A 13,033-nucleotide genomic window follows, 5' to 3' on the forward strand; every position below is an offset into this window, starting at 1 on the left:
CCCCCCCCCCCCCCCCCATCATAGACTAACAGCTCACAGGCGCCGCAAACAAGTCCCCGGACCTGTGTGACAAGAACCCAGACCAAGCCCGCAAGGTCAATGTCGACGCCACTCGCACATTGGCCAAAGAATGCCAAGCTCGCGGCGCCTTCCTCATCTACATCTCAACCGACTACGTCTTCCCCGGCGCTGAAGGCGATGCACCTTACGAGGCTGAGGCAGAGACCAAGCCACCGAACCTCTACGGGCAACTGAAGCGTGATGGCGAGGTAGCCGTACTAGAAGCAACCAAGGAGTCAGGCCTGGGCGTGGTGCTGCGCGTGCCGGTACTGTACGGTAACGCTAAGGAGAACTCGGAGAGCGCGATCAACACTCTCGTCGACGCGGTCCAGAAGGCCACCGATGAGAATGCCGGCGTGAAGATGGATGATTGGGCCATACGCTACCCAACCAACACCGAGGACGTTGCGCGCGTGTGTCGGGACATTGTCATCAAGTACCTTCGCGAGAAGGAGAAGCGCAAGGACTTCCCTCGTATTCTGCAATTCTCGTCCGAAGATCGGATGACCAAGTATGAGATCTGCCAGAAGTTGGCTAAGGTATTGGGCGTTGCCATTCCCGGAATGATCCCTAATAAGCAGGGTAATGATCCCAATGGGGGTGTTGTGCGGCCTTATGATACACATCTCTCCACCAAGGCACTGACTGATCTTGGGATTGATGTGCGGACGGTGGATTTCATTGTGTGGTGGTAAGTTCTCTTCATGTGGTGTGTATACCATGCTTGTAGGGCCATGCTAACAACTCGCAGGCGCCGGGAATTGGGTGCTTATAGGAAATAGGCTCGACCTACGGAGTAAAATGATTCACGTTGTAAGAATGATTCAAATATAGAGGGACCAAGGTCCAATTGAAAACCAGAAAGGAGATCTTAAGCCCACCAAGCATCATGGAGATCAAACTAAGTCGAGTCAGTAATAACCTTGAAATTACCTGGGATCACCTCACGGAACTTTCAGGTTGTATATTCTATGTATATCTATGTATATTCTATGTATATCTATGTATATTCTATGTATAGAACATCATCCGAATATCATCCGATCAATTTCCACCAGGCTTGAAGTTTCATGATATCCCCATTTTTGAAGAATAGCCAGTACACTTGGGAGTGAGACACTTAGATCCGATCGCCCTGTGGAGTCGTCGAGATCCTCCAATAATAGTCTCTCACCTTTTGTATCAAACAATCTAATGGCAATAAAGTCAATAGTACTCCGTACCTGTCGATCATATATATACAACATAATGTACGGAGTATACTTCCATCAGGTTGTACCCAAGTCAATATCCCCAGCGTCAGTCGCGTGAAACTGCATGCGGCGCGTCCGGAAATGTTCAGCCCCCACGAAATTACCTGCACTGGGGCAACTGGGAAATTGCGTTTCATCTTTTTTTACTCCGTACAACTCTCATTTCTCATTTTATTATATGCAAAGTACGGAGTACGAAGTACTTTCGGTGAGTTCAATCCACTTATATGATCCATCCAAGTGGTCTATTTTCAACACAAATTCCATGCCCCAGCCTAGGCCGGCCTAATTGACGATCGGTGCGGGTCGATTTTTGCCAAAGAGCTCGCGAATGGTCGATTAAGAACAAGCCGGTTTGATCGCGAGGGATTTGGGATTTCGTTTTAGATCCAACTGTCACTTTTTCCCACATTTTCCTTGTGTCTCCCAACTTCTGTGCGCCGAATTCTGTCAAGAGGCTGAGTCGCAGAGTAGTCGCAGCACTGCCCGATCTGAAGGAAATTACGGGAAATTGCCGTTTAGTGTCAAGGCGACGCTAACCCTATGCGATAGAACTCGAGACAGATTACGAAACTTTGGCGACTCGGACCCCCGGCAAATCTCAAGTGAGAAAACTCTAGCATGAGTGAGAACAGTGTGACAGCCACCGCGCAGTCCGTACCCCAAAAGCCCTCTCGATATCGTAGCATGCGAGGTGGGACAAACGCCGAAGTCGAAATGTCCGCACCACCTGCACCTGCGAACAGCGTTGGGGAGCAGAACCCCTCGATCGCGAGAAGCAGATCTCGATATCGTCGCAATCGGCCATCGTCAAATGGAAATATCGTACCTCCTACTCCCGCGATCCCAGGCCACGCGCGAACACAGCCACAGGCGCAGCGGAATGAACTACGTGAACGTGAACGGCCTACAACCAGTCGCACTTTGTCAACACAAGATGAGGAGGAAGCGCATACGCGCGAGGTGGACCGACAAGGTGCGATGGCACAATTGACTGGGGGGGATAACTCAGCGCAACACATTCGGCGGCCTAAGGTGTCCACGCCACCAAAACAGGTCGCGCAACAACCCCGATCGCAACCTGCGCCCGCGTATCCCCCGTACAGTTCCAACTCAGGAAATGATGGGAATCGCAAGTCTTTCTTTCAGAAGGTCAAACTTTCAAGATCCAAGGACGCCAAGAAAAACGAGCCCGTCCCGAATTACATCGGGGTGGGCGGAACAGGAGTGGTCCCAGGAGTTGATGCTCCTGTCAGCGCTGTTAACGCCGGGGAGCGACATGCCCTTGTAAAATACAGAGATGCCACCGCGGATCTCACTGTCACCCCGTCAACTCAAGTTCGGGACATATTGCTAGATGCCACCAAACACTTATCTCGGGACATTGATGCGGATAAATTCATTCTCATGGAGTCTTACTCTCAAGTTGGACTAGAGCGTCCTCTGCGCCGCTACGAACATGTCCGGGAAGTCATGAACTCCTGGTCACACGATGCAGACAACCAATTCATTGTTATTCCCCCCTCGAGCGTGGATGCTCTAACTCTGCTCGATGCTGGACATGCCCCGAGCGGACAACCGTCCCCAGTGACTGTCCATATTTACCATTCCCAGCGTCGTCGCAAGTGGGATAAGCGATATGTCACCTTGCGTGCAGACGGACAAGTAACAACCTCAAAAAAGGAAAACGCCGAGGAACAGACCAATATCTGCCATATATCCGACTATGACATCTACTTCCCCAGTGCTCGAGCGCTTAACAAAGATATCAAGCCGCCTAAGAAGCTATGTTTCGCAATTAAGAGCCAGCAGAAATCATCCATGTTTCTGTCCACCGAAAACTTCTTGCACTTTTTCTCCACCAGCGACAAGTCTATTGCAGATACATGGTACCGGGCAGTACAGAGGTGGAGAAGTTGGTATCTTGTCAATAAGAAGGGAGCATGCCAGAATCTAGAGACCGAGACACTCGTGAAGCGCGCTGGGACGAAGAAATCGACTCATCAGCCGAGAAACGTGCATAATGAAGTGCCACTCCTAGAACGTGAGACTTCAGCGGAATCTCCAAAACCTGAAAGCTCTGACCAACGGAGACCGGCAAGCTCCAAAGACGTCTTTTGCCGGAAGAAACCCCTTCGTGGACACGTGCCCCCTCCATCATCATATCCCCATACCCTGACGCTCGATACCGATACAGAAGGGCCTTTCGCCGACACCCAGGCATTACTCTCAGGTATTTCGCCCGAAGAAGTAGAAACTTCTACGTTCGCACCATCCGGACTCCTAGGCCGAACCTACACCCAGCGACAAACTGCTATGCGGGAACGGGATGATCGCGATAAGAAAGCTAAACAGGAAGCCTTTTCCGGCACTGGCTTCATGAACGGAGGCTCTATACACACCCCGGGCCATGACTCAAATCCCAACAGTCGGACCAACACAATGACTCGTGCTCCGGACGCATCAGCCTTCGCTCGAACCCCATCTCTCAATCAGAAACCTCTGGTTGACCTCACCCCAGTCTATGCGGAACCACCGCAGCATAGCCGTAAGGGCAAGGGTCGCGGCGTCAAAGTCCAACCAGGTATGCAACTGATCGAAGGTGCCACTGGTCCAGATCAGACACCTGGGGGAATCTCCATCCCGCCCGCGACTTCGTGGCGACGGCCGGGTGCGGACACTACACCTCAGCGGCGAAACACCACCCGCAGCGTGCGCCATCACTCAAACAAGTACGCAGTCCCGGCTTCTGCTGAAGAGAGCCCGGCACTCCCCGCCGGCAAGTTCACCGCCAACAGCCTGCTGGCACATTCGGCCAGCACGGCTAGTCATCGGAATCCGCGTACCGGACATGGCGTCGCAACGGGTGACCGCAATGCCACACGGCCGTTGCTGGACATGTCCCCGGAAAACCCCTTTGCAGATGGTAGTCTGCTTAGGCAGCTGTAGTTGTGTTTGATTTGATTTATCTTTCTGTTATTTCTGATGTTTGTTGTTACGATGATCATGACTGTTATTTCGCGGGATTCTGTTTTGGTACACCTAAGGTTTATTTACTTGGTCCATTGGCTCCTCACACTGCGACACTGCAAGGTTGAGTCCAATGTGGTCAGTGTTGATGCATTCTGTGTCTTTTGATCTAGAGATGAATTATTGATAGCCGGTCGTGCTTGACAGACGATTCATCTTTATTAGAGATACCCATTCTATGTTTATTTAGCAATGAAGTGAAATTGAATATCTATCTCTTGACATTTATTTTGACATTATTTCTGAACTCATTTCTCACTGCGATCCAGTGCTTTCCTGCTATCTCTCTTATTTTGTACTGAAGTCTTTAAGAATGGGTTATCACACCATCTGACTTGCTGTGACCTCGCTGCGCCAAAAACCATCCACCCAATTGACCCGCTTCGTCCAACGCATAAAAGGACCATTGTTCTGATCAAACCCCCCGAAGACCATTCTAACTTTACCCATTACCACAAAATCTTCCGCAGAACGCAGTTTTCCACAGCAATGAATCAAGAGTCTACTAGCCAACCGCGCGAGGAGCATACATCTCCAGGCAGTTTGAACTGCAACCAGGGGAGGATATGTGCCTTGATCCAAACCAGTGATGGAGAGAGACACTATTTCTCCGGCACTGTGAGCACTGATCTACGTCTCATCGCCAACAATGCTCAAGTGGTGTACTTCGATCTCGCCGAAGATAAACCCTACTGCCAAGAGTTCAAGGCAATGATTGGCCCCGTTCACGCTAACTTCTGGTGGCAAGGAGGGGCTATACACCTCTCTGGAACATTACTGCACCGCATCGATGACACAATCGAAGCCTTCGGTGAAGGGTGGTGGGGTGATATTGATAATAAGGAGTATGAGGAGAATGGCGAGGAGCGTTACAGTGATGAGAGCGATGATCCGAGAGCGTGAGCTTTATGGCGAGTTTCATTTGCGAGATTGTTGGATTACTGCTAATAGAAAGTCCTGCAGATGTTTGCTGAAGGATTTGGGAGAGATGATATGCTCGTGATATCTGATGGGATAGATATGAATCCCTGGTGAGGAGTTTCAAGTGGATTTGGGTTATTTTTGGGTTGCAAATCGTTAGGATCTCGTACACTTGGACATAACATGCGTTACTGAGTCAATTATCTGGCTCTATTTGACTCTCCTTGCGTCTGAGGCGATATTTTATGTGCGTGCATCAGACATGTGTCTGATATTTAGCCACGACTACCCCATCGCTAACCCCAGGACTCAAGTATCTCTGGTGTTTCCCCAGCTTCCTGATGAAATAGCACTTCACTACTCAGACTGAAAATACAAACCTCATAAAAAAAAAACAGGTCTTCATTTGTCTATTCATAGGCCGCCACGGATAACCAAACTCCATAGCGTGAGCAAAGTCTACATCGACTTCCCCGGGTATATCCCAATATCGAACTCCTTTAGCAAAAGCCCATAAAACACAAAAAGACACACACGCTCGAACGAGAAACATTCCTCTTGTCTCAGATCGATCCAATCATCTTACGTAGCAAATAGCAAAAGAAGCACAAAAAGAAACCCCTAGCCTTCAACCATCTCTTCAACCTCAAGAAGCACGATAAACCTTGAAACTATTGAACTCCCAATAAGCATCAACAAAACTGCCAGGACTGCTAGCAACAAAGCCCGAACAAGTCGCCGGACAATGATACAAATCATCATAATACTGCTTCTGACCAGCAAGCTCACCACAGAGATCAATATTGACAATGATACTAAGGTTTTTGAAATGCGACGCAATGTCACAGCTGGTACTCGGGAAATCCGCTAGCGCAATCCCCCAGGTACTCGGATCAGGATACCCCGCCGTGATATCAGCAGGGACATTTCCACTGGGGAAGAACCAAGCCCGAATACCCGCATCACGGAGTTCAAGTGCATAAACACCACCACCACGATTATTCATTGCCTCGCCGTAACTATTCTCATCACCGATGACAGCGCAGCCAGAATTCCCGTCCGTGGCATTATCGCAGTTCTTAAAGATAGCCTGGCCGGTTTGTTTCCGCTTGACGTCCATATGACATCCCTTGGTAGTATGAATGGAGATTTCATTCCCATGGCTTCCAACATTTGTAGTTTCAAGAACATCGATCTCGCCATTCGTCGGCCAGTTATAACCATCTGTCAACCACAGAGCAGGCCAGGTTGCACAGCCGAAGGGAGTATGAATGATATCAAAGACGAAGAGGCCTGAATCATATGTATTTCTCGACTCAACACGGACAGAGTTTCGACCGGAGCGGGCATTCGGCGTTGAAGCGTCGACGCGCAGGATGGCCGATGATTCGGATGCATATGTGAGGTTTAGATGTCTTGCCGTTGATTCGTTGACGTAGACGACGAAGCCCTTTGTTGGGTCCTCGTCTGTGAAATAGGTGAATTGGTCGAAGAAGGTTGGACCGGAGTAGTCGTCTATGAGGGTGTACTTCAAGGGAGTGTAGTTTGGGTAGCGGTTTTGGATTACCTCGAGAGGGATTAGGATTGCAGCCAATACGGTTACAATGGTTGTTCCGGCGACGATGAGTTTCTTGCGCAGGGACCAGCCTTGTGGGTTATACCAGGGAGTTTGGGCTGGGGCGTCTCTGTCTCTTTCTGGTTGGCTGAAGGTTGCGATTGGGGATTTGGTTTCGAGAGTGGGGATACTCGAGTTGGCCCCGCTGTATCGATTTAGATATGGTAGTTGGCGGTTTTCCATGGTGCTAGTTGATATAGTTGAGATAAAAGAGTCTCTAGTGGGTATGTTCTATGTTCTACGTAATTACAGCATTGTGATGTTAAAAAAAACTGTCTAAGTTTGTCGTCATGGATATCTACTCTGTCCTATAATGGGAAAGCGCCGATCTTTCCCGCTTACGGACCCACGGATCACCTCGCTATAAATAACCTAGTCTATTTTCTCGTCGCCTTATATCGACTAGGACTAGCAAGGTTCAGGTACACATAAACGATCTCTACCTTTCCCTTTTTATGAAATTCCGATGAACTAATCGGTGATATTAGTCAAATGGCGCCCCTGCAATGAGGTAATAAATGCGGGACATGAATACTTGAACTTGTCATTTTTTTACGAAAGTGGAAGGATGCAAGTCCAATCGTTCTATAAGTATGTGTACAATGTAATTAAAATTGAACCACCAGGGTACGTATGTAGAGCGCCAAGCCTCTATAGCTATAGACAAAAATCTCACAGGTCCCGCCCATATTCTACCGATTGGATCGGACAGTCGAAGAACGATGCACCAAAGAGTCTGCATTCGGAGAAGGCTGAGTCTGCCAGTCGTGTGTTTCCATACCCGAAGATAGACCGGCATCGTTTCTCGCCTGAGACAAGGTACGCGATTGCGATTGGGCGAAAGATCCACCGCCACTGAGGTTGGATGCGCGGCGACGCATGCGGCGCTCTCCCTCTTCGGCCTCATGGCGATTGAGGGCGTCGGAGGGAAGAAGGACGGCGCGATCAAGTGCGTAAGGTAGACCACGGTGGCGACCACGGACTTGCATGGCAATGATCACCAGCTTGGAGACTACATTAAACTGCGCCGAGAAGGAGGTGTTGACATTTGTGTATCCAAACGAAAGACCCACAGTACCGTATGCCGAGACAACTTCAAACAAAACAGTGAACAGCTGGAACGCGTTGTCGTTCTCGTTCTGCAACTTTGATCCCTCCGCAATGGCGATGATAAACAGACCCAAAAAGACATACCACAAATCGAAACTCAGTTGGCGTCGTAAGTGAGCTCCGATATAGGTGGGGGCATTTGAATCTTCATCGTGGTCCTCGTCTGTGGCATCGTAAATTCCCAAACTCTTCTCTTCGTAAACGTTGGTTCGACGCATAGATATAGCAATTGGAAAGACTGAGATATACATCATGACCAAGTAGGAAACCTGGATGGCGGGGTGAAGTTCTGAAAGACTGATGATTCCAAAGCCAGCTGTTCGTGTCGCAGCAGCTTGGAAGAAGCCGTCCACGACTCGAATACCGGGTGGTAGTGCAGTGACGGCAGAATCGTTGAGCTACAGAATCATGGTCAGTGAAAAACGCGGAAAGGAAGAGATATCCAAAACTCACATCTAGGATGACAAAGAAAATCATATCAATGCCGTTCAATGCGACGAGAATCGCAAACAACCACCAAGTGGCATTGCGAGGGAACAATAGAGTGAAGCATCGACGGGGATGATCCAGAAGAAACTTCAGCTCTTCCCATAGCGCAGTGCCCTGGCGGGTGAATTTCGAAAGAACCCAGATCATCAAACGAAGCATGCAGGGGAAGGCGGTATTGCCAATGATAATTAAAAACGCTAGCATCAGCAAAGGGAAAACGGCCCTCTGGAAGGAGTACATCGAGTCAGGTGTCAAGGTGAAACCCAAATCGTTGAAAGCAGACGCAGCGGTAAATATTCCCCACCACGGCCGCCCAACCCCATCAGCCCGGACGACATCGCCCCATGTGTTCTCTGTCATGATCCAACCGATCATGCTAATCATGCCGATGAGATGGAAACCGAGATAGTAGGTGATAAGGACGACGGCCAGCGTCTTGAGCGCACGGTATTCGATACCACCCAACTCATCACGCTGCTCCTCGGTCAAATCGACGAAATTGGAGTTACGAGCCACTGTCGCATTCCAACTGAGATATGGTTGAGTATTAAGGTCACGCTCTTGTGTCAGAGATCGGAACACCCCCCTGAAGGTGTTCCTCGTATTAGTAGGGGCAAGAGTGGTAGTCTCATTCCCATCTTTAGTCTCCCGGAAAGTGGGTCGAGTTTCCAGACGAGGGAACGTATTCCCACGTCCACGAGTTCGTGAAATATCGGGTTCGTTGATGGTGATGTGTGGTCCTTCAAGTGGACCAATCTGATCGAGCTCCTCAGGGTGTGCACCGGGGCTCTGTTGGTCGTCCTGGTCGTCATGGTCACTGGAGTGTTGAGCCTGCTCGCCCTCCTGGTCCACGTCTTCTTCCAAAGCCTCAGGCGCACCACCACGGTCATACTCCCTGGGACTCGGAATGCGCAGAGCTCCTTTATCCTTCCGCTGCTTTTCTAAGAAGGCGATGTGGTGTTCGGGGTTCAAATGAGTTGGCACCTTCAAGCTACCGAGGCCAAAACGAGGTTCGTTGCTCGTGTCTGTTCCCTCGGAGCTGGAGTCGACACTGCTCTCTCGGGCTTCTGGTGTGTTGATGCCTGAATGGATGGTCTTGCTACCCGGATCTGTCAACCGACCGTCTCGGGCATCCCCTGAATCGTCCCGTATCACCACAATGGGTCGACCGCTAACTCCAAGCTCTGCGCGGTTTATATTGATATCCCCGCTGTCCCCATCATCGGTCACCGTTTCCATGCGGGATCGGGTCCGTCGCATCGCACGAGCGTCTCGAACTACATGTTGGAAGCGCTTCTCGAACCAATATAATCGAATAAACACCAGGGCGCTGTGGATGAAGATCGGCGTGCACAGGCATGTGATCAAGTATAGGACGATTTGTTGATATAGCCAAAGGCGATTTATATCGACGGTGTTTAACCCGCTCTGGGTGGCGGCGCCGGCGGATTGGAAGAGGGCATCGATATAGCTAATGTTGCCACCGGGGTAAAGGATAATGGATCCGATGATAGCCCAGGCCATGATGTAGGCATAGTGGAGGAAGATGAAATTGAGGTGCAGTTCGTTTAGAAACGGGACCTTCTCCTTGTAGGTTGTCGCCCGGCGAAGAAATGCCGAGAACATATTGAACGGACTGCGCCCAGGTGACCGTCGTTGCCGAGCGGAGACCACTGGCACTGGCCGCAGAGGGGGGGATGTCGAGATGGGTTGTTCTCGAAAGGAGGGGAATTTTTCAAACCTATTGCATTATTAGCTTGGTACATCTCTTGTTTTTTGTTTTTCTTTTCGCGCGGCATACATGTGGTCCCGTCGATCGCTACCGAGCGGAGAGTTTTGACTCGTGCAGGAAGAGACCACGGGGGGACGCCGCGCTTAGCCGCGTGGCATTGAGCCACAATTGTGCGTAGAGGTGATCGAGGGCATAACGGGGGGGAAAAGGTGAGAAGAGAGGAATGGGAGAAACAAAGGGTAGGAAATAAGACTCGAAAAAAGAAAGAAAAACGTAAAAAAAGCTGCGATAGGAAAATCACGCATGCGGGAAGATTACATTACGGTATGGTATTGTCAACTGCCACAGAAAACGTGGTCTGTCGATCCCTTTTGTCGTGTTTCATCGGGTTTTGTGGCGAAGCAAAGTGTAATTCTTTTAGGTTTGGGTGTATTTATGTAAATACAGAGGTGTTCAAACCTTCCAAGGTTGGAGGGTTAATGAATTGAGTAATAATATACTCCTTCCAAGGTTATATGTGCAATAGAAGAAAACAAAACATCTTATAATAAAATATGAAATATAAAATATGAAATATAAAATAAAAATATAAAATAATATAAAAATATAATAAAGAGCTACAGTGGATTCTTCCCTTGGCACTTCATTCTCGATAAGGTTTCCAAGGTTTATTTTGAAAAGATTCGGGATTCACTACGGAGTACTCGGCCTTGCCGAATGTACGATCTACCTAAGTAGGGATATCCCTGAGTTGCATATGCACATGCACAGTCTAGGTTAACATGTGAAGATGACTTTATCCTAGCACCCTATACATCTTAAAACCTGATACTGGTCCATCTTAAAATTATACAGCTGCCTAATACTCAATAAGGGATGTTCTAGATTGGCCCACTTTTCATTCCGGCTATGCCGTGGCCCGTTCCTAGCAGAATTACCCCTATGCTGTTAGGGCTGCCGAAATATCACTATGTACTGCTTCTTATTGGCCTATTGCGACCTGCATTCTCCATCTTCGATAGGACAGCCGCCCTATGTTGTATACTCCGTACTTGGCACCGGAAGGGTATTGCGTTTTCTCCAATTATCTTTTCGACATGTCTCACGCCTGCTTACTTACATTCTTACCGAAACCTGCCGACGGGAGATTGAAGAAACCCGAGAGATCTCAGAAATGCGAGGGGCACATATATACCTATAAAATAGGAGAGATTAGGCGGCACGGGCGGCCCGACATTCTTCACTTGAAGGGATGATCTTTTGTAGATACTACAGTATGCCCGGAGTATCTCCAGGTCATTCCTTACTCCATAGTGGAAGATACCACAATTAGCTGCCAAGATAGTAGCATAACGTTCCCTTTCACAAAGATCAGAACTTTTAAATCTCCTAGGGCTAGCATTCTTACCCGGCTATTCTAGAATTGTGCGAAGATCTGGCGGATTTCAAATTAAACCTCGACATCAGCTTCACTCGAGGCAAACTTGTCTTGTTCTGCGAATTTTCCATTATTGACAGGTGTTTACTTTCTAATATGTCTGATAGTCACCGTGTCTATCAGTTACCACCTAGGTAGTAGATGCTACAAATAAATAAATAAATATATATCTCTCTCTCCTCTACTCACCGACATTGTCTCTCTTTACAAGATTGTATTCTATCTGGATACCCTAGTGATGTTTTGTTTGGTATAAACATCCAACCTATCAAAAGTGCTCTGATTTCCAAGCCTCCAGCGAACTGATCTCTTCAATACATGTGTCCCCTTTGATTGGGCAGCAATGTCATAGGAGCGGCGGAAAGGTGCAGGCGGGGCAAGGGAGCATGATCAGCCTCCACTAGTCTCTAAACGCCCTGCAGAAATTAGTTCCGCAAACAAGCTTCGAGATAAAGATGGGGTTTGACCTGGGTAATCCGATATAATTTTGATATAGGTAGCGTCGTGCCAAGGCACTACCTGACTGATGATGCATCGAACTCGTTATAGTAAAAAGTAAACGGATGACCCATTTATGTTAGTATTTGAGACCATTAACTTGTGCCAAGACATCTCAAATGTAACAGAGAATACAGCCTATCTTGTAAGTCTACTCCGTATGCCAAGCCCACTCAGCCACAGACTGCATTATCATCCAATAACCTTCCTCGTGTCCTTCAGGCCTAGTTTACAATCCAACCTAACCATATCTAGTTAGACTTAGAGTAAAGTCTAAAGCCTAATTCACATGGATGAAGCCGTTTATATGCCTATCACCCCAGCCCTTTTATAAGTAATCCTCTATTCCAGAACCGTTAACGTTTCAAGCTCGAAGGTACCTATTCTAACTCTAACTGATTGTCAACCCTAGATAAAGCCCCTATACATACAGAAGAATGTTCTTACCGTTATACATGGAATTTTTTGTTCTACTACTATTCTACCTATACACAGCTATACAAGTTTGTAATTTATAATCCTTAGGCCCAGAAGATTTGAAAGCTCCGACCGAGACGCTAAACCAACCCTTTATTCACGATATAGCACTATTTAACCCCCTGCTGCGGATGTCTAACTACTACAATGAAAATGACGATTTGGTTCCTAAGATAACAACCGGTCGGAGAGGGGTTAGATTCGCAAGCTAAAATCAGCACGCAAAGTGAGGTCTCTTCTAAGATCCTATGACGAGAAATAATAAGTGAATAAATATCATGCCATCGATCTGATTCGCCAAACTAAGTTCGATATCGCTAACGTAGGTAAGCCAGCTGCGCACCCCAGAACACAGTACAAAAGTGATAACGTATTTCACATGCGAGTGGCCCACACAAGCGAGTGGCCCA

General features: G+C 48.3%; 4 protein-coding genes across 4 annotated transcripts; 2 read left to right on the forward strand and 2 right to left on the reverse strand.

The window, feature by feature from the left end:
• Positions 1–1,934: 1,934 nt before the first annotated feature.
• PEX2_071430 (uncharacterized protein) lies at positions 1,935–4,262 on the forward strand (the record flags this gene model as incomplete). Its single annotated transcript, XM_016744413.1, has 1 exon — positions 1,935–4,262. One exon carries the CDS (start codon positions 1,935–1,937, stop codon positions 4,260–4,262), a length of 2,328 nt encoding a protein of 775 aa, XP_016596998.1.
• A 570-nt stretch (positions 4,263–4,832) lies between these two features.
• Positions 4,833–5,246, forward strand: PEX2_071440 (uncharacterized protein; the record flags this gene model as incomplete). The annotated part of the gene is made up of 1 exon (XM_016744414.1): positions 4,833–5,246. The coding sequence occupies one exon, from the start codon at positions 4,833–4,835 to the stop codon at positions 5,244–5,246; it is 414 nt and encodes a 137-aa protein (XP_016596999.1).
• A 664-nt stretch (positions 5,247–5,910) lies between these two features.
• Positions 5,911–7,062, reverse strand: PEX2_071450 (glycoside hydrolase family 16 protein; the record flags this gene model as incomplete). Its single annotated transcript, XM_016744415.1, has 1 exon — positions 5,911–7,062. The coding sequence occupies one exon, from the start codon at positions 7,060–7,062 to the stop codon at positions 5,911–5,913; it is 1,152 nt and encodes a 383-aa protein (XP_016597000.1).
• Positions 7,063–7,571: 509 nt separating this feature from the next.
• PEX2_071460 (potassium ion transporter) lies at positions 7,572–10,104 on the reverse strand (the record flags this gene model as incomplete). Its single annotated transcript, XM_016744416.1, has 2 exons — positions 7,572–8,387; positions 8,443–10,104. The coding sequence occupies 2 exons, from the start codon at positions 10,102–10,104 to the stop codon at positions 7,572–7,574; spliced, it is 2,478 nt and encodes an 825-aa protein (XP_016597001.1).
• Positions 10,105–13,033: the final 2,929 nt, after the last annotated feature.

The sequence above is a fragment of the Penicillium expansum genome (assembly GCF_000769745.1).
Source record: "Penicillium expansum strain MD-8 chromosome Unknown contig232, whole genome shotgun sequence".
Classification (NCBI taxonomy): Eukaryota; Fungi; Ascomycota; class Eurotiomycetes; order Eurotiales; family Aspergillaceae; genus Penicillium; species Penicillium expansum.